This window comes from Entelurus aequoreus, linkage group LG03 (genome assembly GCF_033978785.1).
Source record: "Entelurus aequoreus isolate RoL-2023_Sb linkage group LG03, RoL_Eaeq_v1.1, whole genome shotgun sequence".
Classification (NCBI taxonomy): Eukaryota; Metazoa; Chordata; class Actinopteri; order Syngnathiformes; family Syngnathidae; genus Entelurus; species Entelurus aequoreus.
The window spans coordinates 88,935,869-88,953,368 of NC_084733.1; the positions used below are offsets into that span (position 1 = coordinate 88,935,869).

The window sequence follows — 17,500 nt, forward strand, 5'->3', positions numbered from 1 at the left end:
GGTTCCTGCTCCTCTAAAACTGCTGCTTGCTGTGACCCCAGGGACACTTCAGTCATTAAGCAGGTGTGCTGGAACAGGACAAGTCCTCATTGTGCCTCACAAGCGTGCAAGTGTGTGTGTGTGTGTGTGTGTGTGTGTGTGTGTGTGTGTGTGTGTGTGTGTGTGTGTGTGTGTGTGTGTGTGTGTGTGTGTGTGTGTGTGTGTGTGTGTGTGTGTGTGTGTGTGTGTGTGTGTGTGTGTGTGTGTGTGTGTGCGTGCGTGCGTGTGTGTGTGTGTGTGTGTGTGTGTGTGTGTGTGTGTGTGTGTGTGTGTGTGTGTGTGTGTGTGTGTGTGTGTGTGTGAGCAGCTGTTCCAAAGGCTGGAGGCCACTGTGTGGTTAGGAGCTGTCGGGTTGTGGTGATATTTCATTTCACTTCTCATGCCACGGAAAATTACAGCATAAATAATAAATGCTCTTTTTTTTGGTGTGTTTTGTTGCACCTTCTTTTGGAGACATCTTTATCTGTCGTGACTTGTTTACTAGGGATTTTCCGATAATATCGGCCTGCCGATATTATCGGCCGATAAATGCGCTAAAATGTAATATCGGAAATTATCGGTATCGTTTTTTTTATTATCGGTATCGTTTTTTTGTTGTTTTTTTTAATTAAATCAACACATTTTAACGCATTTATTGGCCGATAATATCGGCCTGCCGATATTATCGGCCGATAAATGCGTTAAAATGTAATATCGGAAATTATCGGTATCGTTTTTTTTATTATCGGTATCGTTTTTTTGTTGTTTTTTTAAATTAAATCAACACATTTTAACGCATTTATCGGCCGATAATATCGGCAGGCCGATATTATCGGTCGATAAATGCGTTAAAATGTAATATCGGAAATTATCGGTATCGTTTTTTTAATTATCGGTATCGTTTTTTTGTTTTTTGTTTTTTAATTAAATCAACACATTTTAACGCATTTATCGGCCGATAATATCGGCCTGCCGATATTATCGGCCGATAAATGCGCTAAAATGTAATATCGAAAATTATCGGTATCGTTTTTTTTATTATCGGTATCGGGTTTTTTTTTGGGTTTTTTTTAATTAAATCAACACATTTTAACGCATTTATCGGCCGATAATATCGGCAGGCCGATATTATCGGTCGATAAATGCGTTAAAATGTAATATCGGAAATTATCGGTATCGGGTTTTTTATTATCGGTATCGTTTTTTTTTGTTGTTGTATTTTTTTAATTAAATCAACACATTTTAACGCATTTATCGGCCGATAATATCGGCAGGCCGATATTATCGGTCGATAAATGCGTTAAAATGTGTTGATTTAATTTAAAAAAAAACAAAAACAAAAAAAAAACCGATACCGATCATAAAAAACCGATACCGATGTAATATCGGAAATTATCGGTATCGTTTTTTTTATTATCGGTATCGTTTTTTTTATTTTATTTTTTTTATTAAATCAACATAAAAAACACAAGATACACTTACAATTAATGCACCAACCCAAAAAAACCTCCCTCCTCATTCACACAAAAGGGTTGTTTCTTTCTGTTATTAATATTCTGCTTCCTACATTATACAGGTATATCAATATATATCAATACAGTCTGCAAGGGATACAGTCCGTAAGCACACATGATTGTGCGTGCTGCTGGTCCACTAATAGTACTAACCTTTAACAGTTAATGTTACTCATTTTCATTAATTACTAGTTTCTATGTAACTGTTTTTATATTGTTTTACTTTCTTTTTTATTCAAGAAAATGTTTTTAATTTATTTATCTTGTTTTATTTTATATATTTTTTTTAAAAGTATCTTATCTTCACCATACCTGGTTGTCCAAATTAGACATAATAATGTGTTAATTCCACGACTGTATATATCGGTGGATATCGGTATCGGTTGATATCGGTATCGGTAATTAAAGAGTTGGACAATATCGGAATATCGGATATCGGCAAAAAGCCATTATCGGACATCCCTGTTGTTTACTTATTTAGTGGCTTCGCTGGTCTGTCCAGCCAAATTAAAACCGAGCGGTTCCACCCAGTAGGTGACTGAAATCTACGTTTGCGTTCATGTAAGTGTTGGGTAAATATTGTAAGAAAACACTTGGTATCATTACAGTTGGTGTCGGATATAACAGTCGTGGTCAAAAGTTTTCATACACTTGTAGGGATGATGTTTATTATTATTATTATTATTATTATTATTTCCCCTTTTCAAGGTCTTTAATAAAGTATGGATGATGTTTGATAAGAAATTATCGAGTTCGAGCCCATTATCGAATCCTCTTATCGGACCGATTCCTTATCGATTCTCTTATCGAGTCCAGATAGGTTGTTGTAATATGGAAAAAAACACGATATTTGGTTTGACAAAAGCTCACTTTTATTTTATAAGAATAATTGTTTTGTATATAATTGTATATAATATATAATTGTTTTGTTGTCAAATGTTAAGGTGGTATTATTAAATAAGAGTATAATTGTTTTGTTGTCAAATGTTAAGGTGGTATTGTTAAATAAATATATGATTGTTTTCTTGTCAAATGTTAAGGTGGTATTATTAAATAAGTGCATAATTGTTTTGTTGTCAAATGTTAAGGTGGTATTGTTAAATAAATATATGATTGTTTTGTTGTCAAATGTTAAGGTGGTATTATTAAATAAGTGCATAATTGTTTTGTTGTCAAATGTTAAGGTGGTATTATTAAATAAGTATATGATTTTTTTCTTGTCAAATGTTAAGGTGGTATTATTAAATAAGTGCATAATTGTTTTGTTGTCAAATGTTAAGGTGGTATTATTAAATAAGTATATGATTTTTTTCTTGTGAAATGTTAAGGTGGTATTATTAGATTAGTCTATATTTGTTTTCTTGTCAAATGTTAAGGTGGTATTATTAAATAAGAGTATAATTGTTTTGTTGTCAAATGTTAAGGTGGTATTATTAAATAAGTGCATAATTGTTTTGTTGTCAAATGTTAATGTGGTATTAAATAAGTATATGATTGTTTTCTCAAATGTTAAGGTGGTATTATTAAATAATGTGCTTGTTCTATTTTTTTAAACAAAGAAAACAATCTTAAGTAGTTTTTATTTTTAAGTTATCGTGCCGTGATTTTACCAGTCCGGCCCACTTGGGAGTATAATTTCCTCCATGTTTTCCTCCAAATTACTTTTTTGATGAAGTAACGAGTAACTATAAATAATTACTTTTTTAAAGTATTTTTCACAGCAACTGGACAGCACAGTTATCGTAATCAGCTCATTTTTAAATGTTAACTTTTGTTAACACACACAAAAGTACCGGGAAATCGGTACCGGTATCGATTCCCAGGTACCGGGAATGTGAAGCGTCACAGTCCCCACACGGGAAGTCCACTTTGAGTGTGTGAAGTGACGATGCCACCGTCTACTTGCCCCTGCAGACAACTTCTACGGCACACCCAAGCCTCCGGCAGAACCGTCCCCGGCAGCCCCTCCCCTTAATGTGAGTGAGGCCCTGCTGCCCGGAGCCCGGCCCAGCGCCCAGGGCAAGAGGAAGAGGAACCAGTCGGTCAGCAACATGGAGCAGCGCGCCAGCTTGGAGCCCCCCGAGGAGGAGGAGGAGGAGAGCCCCGTCGTCAATGGCAACGGAGTGGCCATCACGCCAGGTACCACACTTCCCAGACACTCCGTTAGGGACACCACTAGGAATCTTGTCATGTAGGCGGAATCCCGAAACCCACCAAAATCTTAGTGGGAAACAGATTTGGCCCCCGGGCTTTGAGTCATTTTCACATTTCTGGCCGGCGTCAGACTGATTCTGCTGCAGACTAGCAGTGATATACACTCAAACTGCCGTGTGTCGATGATTTCTGTCTTTAATTCAATGTGCAGTGTTTTATCCTTCATAGTTAATATTGTAAATCCCACATTCTTTATTCTCATGTACATTCTGGGTGTTTTCTTGTCAAATGTTAAGGTGGTTTTATTAATTAAGTCTATAAGTGTTTGGTTGTCAAATGTTAAGGTGGTATTATTAAATAAGTGTATAATTGTTTTGTTGTCAAATGTTAAGGTGGTATTATTAAATAAGAGTATAATTGTTTTGTTGTCAAATGTTAAGTTGGTAATATAAAATGAGTCTAAAATCGTTTGGTTGTCAAATGTTAAGGTGACATAATTAAATATGAGTATAATTGTTTTGTTGTCCAATGTTAAGGTTGTATTATTAAATAAGTGCATACATGTTTTGTTGTCAAATGTTAAGGTGGTATTATTAAATAAGTGTATAATTATTTTGTTGTAAAATGTTAATGTGGCATTATTAAATAAGTATATGATTGTTTTGTTGTCAAATGTTAAGGTGGTATTATTAAATAAGTGTATAATTGTTTTGTTGTCAAATGTTAAGGTGGTATTATTAAATAAGTGTATAATTATTTTGTTGTCAAATGTTAAGGTGGTATTATTAAATAAGTGTATAATTATTTTGTTGTCAAATGTTAAGGTGGTATTATTAAATAAGTGTACAATTATTTTGTTGTCAAATGTTAAGGTGGTATTATTAAATAAGTATATGATTGTATTGTTGTCAAATGTTAAGGTGGTATTATTAAATAAGTGTATAATTGTTTTGTTGTCAAATGTTAAGGTGGTATTATTAAATTAGTGTAATTGTTTTCTTGTCAAATGTTAAGGTGGTATTATTAAATAAGTGTATAATTGTTTTCTTGTCAAATGTTAAGGTGGTATTATTAAATAAGTGTACAATTATTTTGTTGTCAAATGTTAAGGTGGTATTATTAAATAAGTGTATAATTGTTTTGTTGTCAAATGTTAAGGTGGTATTATTAAATTAGTGTAATTGTTTTCTTGTCAAATGTTAAGGTGGTATTATTAAATAAGTGTATAATTGTTTTCTTGTCAAATGTTAAGGTGGTATTATTAAATAAGTGTATAATTGTTTTCTTGTCAAATGTTAAGGTGGTATTATTAAAGGCCTACTGAAATGAATTTTTTTTATTTAAACGGGGATAGCAGATCTATTCTATGTGTCATACTTGATCATTTCGCGATATTGCCATATTTTTGCTGAAAGGATTTAGTATAGAACAACGACGATAAAGATTGCAACTTTTGGTATCTGATAAAAAAAGGCTTGCCCCTACAGGAAGTAGCTTGACGTAGTCAGTTGAACATATACGCAAAGTTCCCTATTGTTTACAATGATGGCCGCATGAAGTGAGAGAGATTCGGACCGAGAAAGCGACAATTTCCCCATTAATTTGAGCGAGGATGAAAGATTTGTGGATGAGTAAAGTGCAAGTGAAGGACTAGTGGGGAGTTGAAGCTATTCAGATAGGGAAGATGCTGTGAGAGCCGGGGGTGACCTGATATTCAGCTGGGAATGACTACAACAGTAAATAAACACAAGACATATATATACTCTATTAGCCACAACACAACCAGGCTTATATTTAATATGCCACAAATTAATCCTGCATAAAAACACCTGCGTGTTTGTTATGCTAGCTCCTAGCTCCTCTGCTAGCTCCTAGCTCCATAGAACATGCCAATACAATTCAAACACCTGATCAACACACACAATCAGTCAGCCCAAAAGACCGTTCACCTAACCCAAGGTTCATAAAGCTTATATATTTTTAAAAAGTTACGTACATACGCAAAAAAAAGTTGCGCACATACGGTCAAGCGATCAAATGTTTAGAAGCCAAAGCTGCATACTCACAGTAGCACGTCTGCGTCTTTGTCATCCAAATCAAAGTAATCCTGGTAAGAGTCTGTGTTGTCCCAGTTCTCCACAGGCGTCTGTGTATCGAAGTCAAAAGTCCTCCTGGTTAGAGTCTCTGTTATCCGAGTTCTTCCATCTTGACTGCATCTTTCGGGAATGTAAACAAAGACGCGCCGGCTGTGTACTGTTGTTGCTGACTTCATTCGAAAAATACGTCCATTTCGCACCGACAACTTTCTTCTTTGCTTGCTCAGCTTCTTTCTCCATAATGCAATAAACATAATTGCAACAGATTCACGAACACAGATGTCCAGAATACTGTGGAATTATGAAATGAAAACAGAGCTTTTTCGTATTGGCTTCAATGTGGAAGGCATACCCGTGTTCGCCGGGCTACGTCACGCGCATACGTCATCCTCAGAGGCGTTTCGAACCGGAAGTTTAGCGGCAAATTTAAAATGTCACTTTATAAGTTAACCCGGCCGTATTGGCATGTGTTATAATGTTAAGATTTCATCATTGATATATAAACTATCAGACTGCGTGGTCGGTAGTAGTGGGTTTCAGTAGGCCTTTAAATAAGTGTATAATTGTTTTGTTGTCAAATGTTAAGGTGGTATTATTAAATTAGTGTAATTGTTTTCTTGTCAAATGTTAAGGTGGTATTATTAAATTAGTGTAATTGTTTTCTTGTCAAATGTTAAGGTGGTATTTTTAAATTAGTGTATAATTGTTTTGTTGTCAAATGTTAAGGTGGTATTATTAAATTAGTGTAATTGTTTTCTTGTCAAATGTTAAGGTGGTATTATTAAATTAGTGTAATTGTTTTCTTGTCAAATGTTAAGGTGGTATTATTAAATAAGTGTATAATTGTATTGTTGTCAAATGTTAAGGTGGTATTATTAAATAAGTGTATAATTGTATTGTTGTCAAATGTTAAGGTGGTATTAACAAATAAGTGTCTAGCAGAACCGATAATCAACATTTCCGTGTTCTTAGCGTTAAGATGTAAAAAGTTGCTGGACATCAAATGTTTGATTCCATGCATAAGGATCAAATACAAGTAAGACATATGATAATAAAAAAAATAAACAGTAAATATATCAATTAATAAATAATACTAAATACAATCTTGCATGACTAATAGATTTAGAAAAGTAGGAATAAAAGTAGGAATGACTTAAATGAAAAGAATGAATATTATGTAAAAGCCACATCCAAAAGGTGGGTCTTTAAGCCTGCTCTTACAAACATGAATGTTCTCCGCAGCCCTGAGGTCTTCCAGAAAACTGTTCCATAGACGGGGGCCACAATGGTGGAAAGATGACTTTGTGTCCTGACTTTTAGAATAATTAGGAGACGAGTGCCGCAGGATCTCAGGCCTGTGAAGGTTCGTAGGGTGAAAGCAAAGAAGGCCTAATAGCATCAAAACAGGCCTGGCCCAAACCAATCTGGCACCCTAGGCAAGATTTTAGGTGGCGCCCCCCCACATTGGCAGTGAAGTGTATATACTCACAAGAAACCGAATAGCTTTGTCTTTGACCTTTTTTTTTACTTAAAGAAAGCAAATGAACATATTATATGAGAATGTTATGTTATGATTATCTTTAACCGAATCACAGCAGTGCTCAAATTAAAAAACATGTGATATTGCTTAATTAACATTGATGATGTGCACTTTAACAACTAGGCTTACAACTATACCTAATATATAAAGGGGTGGACAAGTGACTATTACCTGCAGGGCAAACATCAGCTAACCAGAAGGCAATAACAATGTAAACAAAAAACACCTGCTGAAAAGGTCTAATACAAATGTCCATGAGGAATGTAAGGTGGGAGTACTGTAATTACCTAACGTTACATTATTATTTTCCATAACAATTTAGCCCCCTCCACAATATTAACCTGACGTTAAAACAGAACTAGCTATTTATTGATTAGCAATTGCCGAATCATGTAACATTAGCTTAATGCTAAAAAGCCAGGTTACTATCACATTCTGTAACAGACAAATAATTTCATGTAGGCTAACGTTACCTACCTGCTACCTCTGTCTTTTTCTCGTTTCTCCTCCTCTTTTCTCTTTTTTCTTCCCTGGGCACCTGACAGTTTTGGCCGTTTTGACATCTTGTGTTGATTTTTTGATGTGGTGACGTCCAAAAAGAGTCATGATACGGGAAGGGAGGGGGCGCACCGTGCGGGGGGAAGGGGGGGGGCGGGTGGCGTAATGTTGTAACAAATAATATTTCTATTAAATAGGCTTTACTTTGCATTTTAATTAACGTGGGATTATTTTATGTATTTAGAATTAATAGTACCAACTTTTTTTTTTTTTTTTTTTTTTCTCCAACATTTGTGGCACTGGCGTGGCGCCCCCTGATGGACGGCGCCCTTAGCATTTGCCTATACGGCCTATGCCACGGGCCGGCGCCGCATAAAAACATTTATAAACCATAAGAAGAACCTTCAATTTGATCCTGAAACACTCGGGGAGATTTTCAAACTGCTGCAATGTGACTGGACTTTTAAACCCCAAACATTCAGTTTCCTTCCATCAAAGGTGGGCGGAGGGCATGAAATTCTCTTGGAACCCCCAAAGTGGTGGACTTGGAAACCCCAAAGTGTATGGTGGACTTGGAACCCCCAAAGAGTCTGCTGTGTTGTTGTGTGCTGGACTTGGAACCCCCAAAGTGTCTCCTGTGTTGTTGTGTGCTGGACTTGGAACCCCCAAAGTGTCTCCTGTGTTGTTGTGTGCTGGACTTGGAACCCCCAAAGTGTCTGCTGTGTTGTTGTGTGCTGGACTTGGAACCCCCAAAGTGTCTGTTGTGTTGTTGTGTGCTGGACTTGGAACCCCCAAAGTGTCTGCTGTGTTGTTGTGTGCTGGACTTGGAACCCCCAAAGTGTGTGCTGTGTTGTTGTGTGCTGGACTTGGAACCCCCATAGTGTCTGCTGTGTTGTTGTGTGCTGGACTTGGAACCCCCAAAGAGTCTGCTGTGTTGTTGTGTGCTAGACTGGCTGTCAGGTGCACTTGAATACAAACCTCTTTATCCCCCCCAGAAGGAAGAGCTGCGGACTTTACTTTCCATCTTCAGTCCGTCTCATGTCTGCCCTCCGTCCATAAATCTGGACTGAGACTGCACCCTGAACGCTTGCAGACGTACAGTAAACACAACTTACATAACTGGCCTCAAAGGCACCTTAAAGTCGTCTCCATTATCCTCCTCCTCCTCTTCCTCCTCCTCCTCCTCCTCCTCCTCCTCCTCCTCCTCCTTCTTCACACCTCTGCTGCCTCTGGCCTGGATGCTGATCACTAAGAACACCCCTCTCTTCCCCTCTAATGTTAAGGTGGTATTATTAAATAAGTCTATAATTGTTTTGTTGTCAAATGTTAAGGTGGTATTATTAAATAAGTGTGTTATTGTTTTCTTGTCAAATGTTAAGGTGGTATTATTTAATAAGTGTATTTATTTATTTTTTGTCAAATGTTAAGGTGGTATTATTAAATAAGTGTGTAATTGTTTTCTTGTCAAATGTTAAGGTGGTATTATTAAATAGGTGTACAATTGTTTTGTTGTCAAATATTAAGGTGGTATTATTAAATAGGTGTACAATTGTTTTGTTGTCAAATGTTAAGGTGGTATTAATAAATAAGTGTACAACTGTTTTGTTGTCAAATATTAAGGTGGTATTATTAAATAAGTGTGTAATTGTTTAGTTGTCAAATGTTAAGGTGGTATAATTAAATAAGTGTATGATTGTTTTGTTGTCAAATTTTAAGGTGGTACTCTTAAATAAGTGTGTAATTGTTTTGATGTCAAATGTTAAGGTGGTATTATTAAATAATTGTATAATTGTTTTGTTGTCAAATGTTAAGGTGTATTATTAAATAAGTGTATAATTGTTTTCTTATCAAATGTTAAGGTGGTATTATTAAATAAGTGTATGATTGTTTTCTTGTCTAATGTTAAGGTGGTATTATTAAATTAGCCTATATTTGTTTTCTTGTCAAATATTAAGGTGGTATTATTAAATAAGTGTACAATTGTTTTGTTGTCAAATGTTAAGGTGATATTAAAAAAGTGTATAATTGTTTTGTTGTCAAATGTTAAGGTGTATTGTTAAATAAGTGTCTAATTATTTTGTTGTCAAATGTTAAGGTGGTATTTTAAAATAAGTGCATAATTGTTTTGTTGTCAAATGTTAAGGTGGTATTATTAAATAAGTGCATAAATGTTTTGTTGTTTAATGTTAAGGTGGTATTATTAAATAAGTGTCTAGTTGTTTTGTTGTCAAATGTTAAGGTGGTATTATTAAATAAGTGTATAATTGTTTTCTTATCAAATGTTAAGGTGGTATTATTAAATAAGTGTATAGTTGTTTTCTTTTTAAATGTTAAGGTGGTATTATTAAATACGTGTGTAGTTGTTTCCTTATCAAATGTTAAGGTGGTATTATTAAATAAGTGTGTACTTGTTTGGTTATCAAATGTTTTGAGGTGGTGTTATTAAATAATTGTTTTCTGGTCAAATGTTAAGGTGGTATTATTAAATAAGTGTATGATTGTTTGGGTGTCAAATGTTAAGGTGGTATTAATAAATAAGTGTATAATTGTTTTGTTGTCAAATGTTAAGGTGGTATTATTAAATAAGAATATAATTGTTTTGTTGTCAAATGTTAAGGTGGTATTATTAAATAAGTGTATAATTGTTTTGTTGTCAAATGTTAAGGTGGTATTATTAAATAAGAATATAATTGTTTTGTTGTCAAATGTTAAGGTGGTATTATTAAATAAGTGTATGATTGTTTGGGTGTCAAATGTTAAGGTGGTATTAATAAATAAGAGTATTGTCCTTCTTCTGTCCTTCGCTGCCGTGTGTGCTGCTATTTTTGCTTCCACATCTGGCCTTTGAGGGGAAACAACCTCCAGTGCACGGAAGCATGAAACTCTCTGAGTTGACGCTGATGCCGGACGACTTCCTCCCCGACAATAAGACGTGTGATACGGCAGCACTTGCGCGGAAACAAACATGAATATTCATGCTCGTGTGTGACTTGGACGCCACCAGCTCCCTCTTTTTCCTCGCCCCTCTCCGAGTCTTTTTCCTCCCGTCCCTGACTCACTCTGACCCCGAACGTCTCCGTCTTTGCCGGTTTCTCTCTCTTTCCGACATGGCGTGTACTCCTCATGCTCGCTGTCCTCAGACCTCTCCATCTCGCTCTCTCGCTCCCTCCCGGGGCTTCACAGCTCGGCAGCGCTGACTCATGGTGCGTGCCGTGCCTGTGGCGCCCGGAATCCAGGTCTGCACGTGTGCGGCGGCGGGAAAATGAGCCAGACTGGCGTTTTCTGAGAATTTGCAAGGAAAATAACTGGAACGTAGAAACCCCGCCGAGGTGAATAACGTCAACAACTACATAAGATTGATGGCTGTGCTCTCCAGTTGTTTCAACGCAGCATTTAGAGGACTAACTAATATCACCATTAAAACTTGATACATACATACATGGAGGATAATAAGACAGTTTTAATTTCTCTTTGTGAGACGAACCGGCCAACGCCGAGGTGTATAACATCAACAACTACATAAGATTGATGGCTGTGCTCTCCAGTTGTTTCAACGCAGCATTTAGAGGACTAACTAATATCACCATTAAAACTTGATGCATACATACATGGAAGATAATAAGACAGTTTTAATTTCTCTTTGTGAGACAAACAGGCCAACGCCGCGGTGAATAACATCAACAACTACATAAGATCGATGGCTGTGCTCTCCAGTTGTTTCAACGCAGCATTTAGTGGACTAACTATTATCACCATTAAAACCTGATACATACATACATGGAGGATAATAAGACAGTTTTAATTTCTCTTTGTGAGACGAACCGGCCAACGCCGAGGTGAATAACGTCAACAACTACATAAGATCGATGGCTGTGCTCTCCAGTTGTTTCAACGCAGCATTTAGAGGACTAACTAATATCACCATTAAAACCTGATATATATACATACATGGAGGATAATAAGACAGTTTTAATTTCTCTTTGTGAGACAAACAGGCCAACGCCGAGGTGAATAACATCAACAACTACATAAGATCGATGGCTGTGCTCTCCAGTTGTTTCAACGCAGCATTTAGAGGACTAACTATTATCACCATTAAAACTTGATACATACATACATGGAGGATAATAAGACAGTTTTAATTTCTCTTTGTGAGACAAACAGGCCAACGCCGAGGTGAATAACGTCAACAACTACATAAGATTGATGGCTGTGCTCTCCAGTTGTTTCAACGCAGCATTTAGAGGACTAGCTATTATCACCATTAAAACTTGATACATACATACATGGAGGATAATAAGACAGTTTTAATTTCTCTTTGTGAGACAAACAGGCCAACGCCGAGGTGAATAACATCAACAACTACATAAGATCGATGGCTGTGCTCTCCAGTTGTTTCAACGCAGCATTTAGAGGACTAACTATTATCACCATTAAAACTTGATACATACATACATGGAGGATAATAAGACAGTTTTAATTTCTCTTTGTGAGACAAACAGGCCAACGCCGAGGTGAATAACATCAACAACTACATAAGATCGATGGCTGTGCTCTCCAGTTGTTTCAACGCAGCATTTAGAGGACTAACTATTATCACCATTAAAACTTGATACATACATACATGGAGGATAATAAGACAGTTTTAATTTCTCTTTGTGAGACGAACCGGCCAACGAACCCCCACATGTGTTATACCGTCGGAAAGGTCTTGCTCGTGCCGACGGCAAAAGCTTTAGTTGGGAACATTTCGCATTACCATGGCGACGCTATTCCGGAAACTAATCGCTGTGGGCCCATTGAATGGGTACCTATGAGCCAATTGAATGGGTACACAAACTATATAATGATTTTGCCATAGGGCGCTCAAGTAGCGAGATAACCTCCTCTTGTAGCTCAGCCATACTTTTTGAGCTACACCGCTAGCCTAAAATGTTAGCATGCTTACATTAAAATGCTAACATTTAGCATGTGTGCAAACGTTAGCATGATAGCAAGGACCTGCTCAGTGGCCTTGTGGTTAGAGTGTCCGCCCGGAGACTGGAAGGTTGTGAGTTCAAACCCCGGCCGAGTCGTACCAAAGACTATAAAAATGGGAGCCATTACCTCCCTGCTTGGCGCTCGGCATCAAGGGTTGGAATTGGGGGTTAAATCACCAAGCGTGAATTGATTACGTGGACCCCGACTTAAACAAGTTGAAAAACTTATTCGGGTGTTACCATTTAGTGGTCAATTGTACGGAATATGTACTGTACTGTGGTGGCGAGCATGCTATCGTTTGCATGCTAACAGTTAACAAATATCACGTACCAAGTTATAGGACTCTGGTGTAAACGGTTGCAAAACTAGCTCAGAAATGTAGCATGCTATTGTTAGCAAGCTAACGTTAGCATGCTAAAAGTTAGCTTGTGTCACATACCAAGTTATATGACTCTAAAGTGTTTGGCTGGGGAATTAGAGTAAAAAGTGTAAAATTAGCTAAAAAAAAGTTAGCACTTTAATGTAAGCATGCTAACAGAGTAACAAGTGTCACGTACCAGGTTAAATGACTGTAGGGTAAACGGTTGCAAAATTAACTCAAAAATATTCGCCACTATAACGGTTTCGTACCTATTCAATGGGCCCAAAGCAATTAGTTTTCGGAATTGCAGCAGGCCCATAATTATTCCAACAAAAGACGGAAAAAGGTATAAATGATATAAATTTGCTATTTTAATACTATTTTTATATCGCGATAATGCATGTTCGTCGGGAAAATTTGACAATTTTATTGTGTGAATGCTCCAAAATTATTCATGGGGTTTTCCCATTAAAGCGGATGGCGTCCACTCTAGTTTGCGAAAATATGCTTTTTTGTTTGTGAACAATCTCTCCTCACTGCCACATCTTTTATCCCACTGTCATGTGTTTCGGGGAATTGATTGATTGAGATTTTTATTAGTAGGTTGCACAGTGAAGTACATATTCCGTACAATTGACCACTAAATGGTAACACCCGAATAAGTTTTTCAACTTGTTTAAGTCGGGGTCCACTTAAATTGATTCATGATACAGATATATACTATCATATATACTATCATCATAATACAGTCATCACACAAGATAATCACATTGAATTATTTACATTATTTACAATCAGGAGTGTGGAGGGGGGGTGGGGTGGGGGGGGGGGTATGGACATCAAGTAGTGGACATAGAGAGAGAGAGAGAGAGAGAGAGAGAGAGAGAGAGAGAGAGAGAGAGAGAGAGAGAGAGATCAGAAGGCATAAGAAAAAGAATCTGCATTTGATTGTTTACATTATATTATTAGCAATCCGGGGAGGGTGTTAGTTTAGGGTTGTAGCTGCCTGGAGGTGAACTTTTATAGCGGTTTTGAAGGAGGATAGAGATGCCCTTTCTTTTATACCTGTTGGGAGCGCATTCCACATTGATGTGGCATAGAAAGAGAATGAGTTAAGACCTTTGTTAGTTCGGAATCTGGGTTTAACGTGGTTAGTGGAGCACCCCCTGGTGTTGTGGTTATGGCGGTCATTTACGTTAAGGAAGTAGTTTGACATGTACTTCGGTATCAGGGAGGTGTAGCGGATTTTATAGACTAGGCTCAGTGCAAGTTGTTTAACTCTGTCCTCCACCTTGAGCCAGCCCACTTTAGAGAAGTGGGTAGGAGTGAGGTGGGATCTGGGGTGGAGGTCTAGAAGTAACCTGACTAGCTTGTTCTGAGATGTTTGGAGTTTAGATTTGAGGGTTTTGGAGGTGCTAGGGTACCAGGAGGTGCATGCGTAATCGAAAAAGGGTTGAACGAGAGTTCCCGCCAGAATCCTCAAGGTGCTTTTGTTGACCAGAGAGGAAATTCTGTAGAGAAATCTCGTTCGTTGGTTAACCTTTTTGATTACCTTGGTTGCCATTTTATCACAGGAAAGGTTAGCCTCTAGAATGGAACCTAGGTAGGTGACCTCATCTTTCCTGGTGATGACACTGTCACCTACTTTTATGGTGAAGTGATTGACTCTCTTAAGTTTGATGTGGGACCCAAACAGGATGGATTCTGTTTTACCCAAGTGGATGGATAGCTTGTTGTCAGCGAGCCAGGTGCAAATTCTACAGAGCTCAGCACTGAGGATTTTCTCCACCTGTGACTTGTCCTTGCCGGATACCAGCAGGGCAGAGTCATCCGCAAACAAAAACAATTCACAGTCACATGCCGATGACATGTCGTTTATGTATATTAGGAACAGTAAAGGTCCCAATATACTGCCTTGGGGGACTCCACAGTTCACCGAGAGGGGGGGGGACACGGTGCCGTTCACCTCTACCACCTGCTCCCTCCCCTCCAAGTAAGACTGCATCCAGCTCCAAGAGGTTTTGTTAAATCCGATTGCTCTGAGCTTATCCAACAGTATAGCGTGGTTAACGGTGTCAAAGGCCTTCTGAAGGTCCAGCATGACCATGCCGCAGTATTTGCCCGCGTCCACCTCATGTTTGATGTGGTCGGTCAGATAGAGAAGGCATGTGTCAGTGGAGTGGTTAGTTCTGAAGCCGGATTGGAATTTGTACATGAGTTTATTAGTGGCAAGGTAACTATCGACCTGTTCATAAACTATTTTCTCCATTACTTTCGAAATGGAGCTGAGAATAGAAACAGGTCGGTAGTTGCCAGGTTCCAATTTGCTTCCTTTTTTAAAGAGGGGAGTTACTCTTGCTATCTTAAAATCTTTTGGTACTTGGCCTTGTGTAATTGATAGGTTTATTATGTGCGTGATGATCGGGGCAATGATGGAGGCAGAGTCCCTGAGGAATCTGGAGGGAATATTATCAAGACCGGTGGCCTTGTTAGGGTGGAGCGCGCTCAATTTTTTAAACACCTCATCAGCTGTGACCATTTCTAATTTGAAATCATTGTTGGATACTCCTAGCTTTCTGTAGAAGGCTTTAATGTGTTCTACACCAAAGCGACCAGAGTGGTGGGACAGCTTGTTGACAAGAGTTGCAGCTATGCTGGTGAAAAAGGCGTTAAGTCTGCTAGCTACCTCCATTTTGTCTGTAATGAGGGAGTCACCCTCCTTGATGCTGATGTTGGTGAGTCTTGTTTTAAGTTTCTGGCTGCAACCAGGAAGCTGGTTGTTGAGAATTTTCCAGAGCTCACGTGGCTTATTCGTGTTTTCCTCTATTTTGTCGTTAATGTAATTTTTTTTTAAGGATTTAGTCAGGTTGGTTGACTTATTTCTTAATTTATTGCATTGCTTTTTGAGAGTTGAAAGGAGTAATTTGAGGTTGATATTATTGGGTTGTTTATCTACTTCTGTTTTACATTTTTGGTATTCAGAGTATTTCCTGTCTCTGTCTTTTATGGCAGCTAATAGGTCCGGATTCATCCATGGTTCCGAGCGGGCTTTGATCCTGACTGTTTTCACGGGAGCCATGTCATTTAGTATCTTTAGGAACGCCGTTTTGAAGCGATCCCAAGCGACATCGAAAACGTTGACACACATGTCCTCTCTCAGAAGATGTCACTTTTATGGAGGTCATGTGTTCCATTTCGCTCGTGTTGGCCCTCAAAGCCAAGAAAGTCGGCTAAATCTCTCATTGACTCTAATGTTACATGTCGGCTCTGAAGAACACAAAAACACACAAATTCCCATTTTTCTACTCGTTCTAACTCGGCCATTTCTTCATGTATCGGAAATCTGAGAACACCGGAACGTTCCCCAAAGCCTTGAGGCGCTCACGGTTTTTATGAAAAGTCGATATCTGGAAGCGTTTGCCCACAATCAGACTTTGTTCGGCATTACGTTTTTCAACAAATCCTACATAAACTGCAGTGTCATTGTGTGAATGCTCCAAAAGTATTCACACAATTTCTCTTACGATTAATGTGAGACGAACCGGCCAAAGAACCCCCACATATGTTATATCGTCGGAAAGGTCTCGCTCGCGCAGACGGCGGAACTTTTAGTTGGGAACATTTCGCGTTACCATGGCGACGCTATTCCGAAAACTAATCGCTTTGGGCCCTTTGAATGTGAAGCCCCGAAAATATGCTTTTTTGTTTGTGAACAATCTCTCCTCACTGCCGCATCTTTTATCCCACTATCATGTGTTTCGGGGAAAACGTTGACACACATGTCCTCTCTCAGAAAATGTCACTTTTATGGAGGTCATGTGTCTCATTTTGCTCGTGTTGGCCCTCAAAGCCAAGAAAGTCAGCTAAATCTCTCATTGACTCTAATGTTACATGCCGGCTCTGAAGAACACAAAAACACACAAATTCCCATTTTTCTACTCGCTCTAACTCGGCCATTTCTCCATTTATCGGAAATCTGAGAACACCGGAATGTTCCCCAAAGCCTTGAGGCGCTCACGGTTTTTACGAAAAGTCGATATCTGAAAGCGTTTGCCCACAATCAGACTTTGTTCGGCATGAAGTTTTTCAACAAATCCTACATAAACTGCAGTGTCACTGTGTGAATGCTCCAAAAGTATTCACACAATTTCTCTTACGATTAATGTCAGACGAACCAGCCAACGAACCCCCACGTGTTATATCGTCGGAAAGGTCTCGCTCACGCCGAAGGCGGAACTTTTAGTTGGGAACATTTCGCGTTACCATGGCGACGCTATTCCGAAAACTAATCGCTATGGGCCCTTTGAATGGGAAGCCCCGAAAATATGCTTTTTTGTTT

At 38.2% G+C, this 17,500-nt stretch overlaps 1 protein-coding gene across 1 annotated transcript in view; it reads left to right on the forward strand.

Annotated features, from left to right (window-relative positions):
• The window catches only part of LOC133647060 (membrane-associated guanylate kinase, WW and PDZ domain-containing protein 2-like), a 233,263-nt gene that overhangs the window by 100,881 nt on the left and 114,882 nt on the right, over window positions 1-17,500 (forward strand). Inside the window, exon 4 of the mRNA XM_062043117.1 lies at window positions 3,447-3,671. Within this exon, the coding sequence (XP_061899101.1) occupies window positions 3,447-3,671 (225 nt within the window). The remainder of the gene's footprint in view (window positions 1-3,446; window positions 3,672-17,500) is intronic.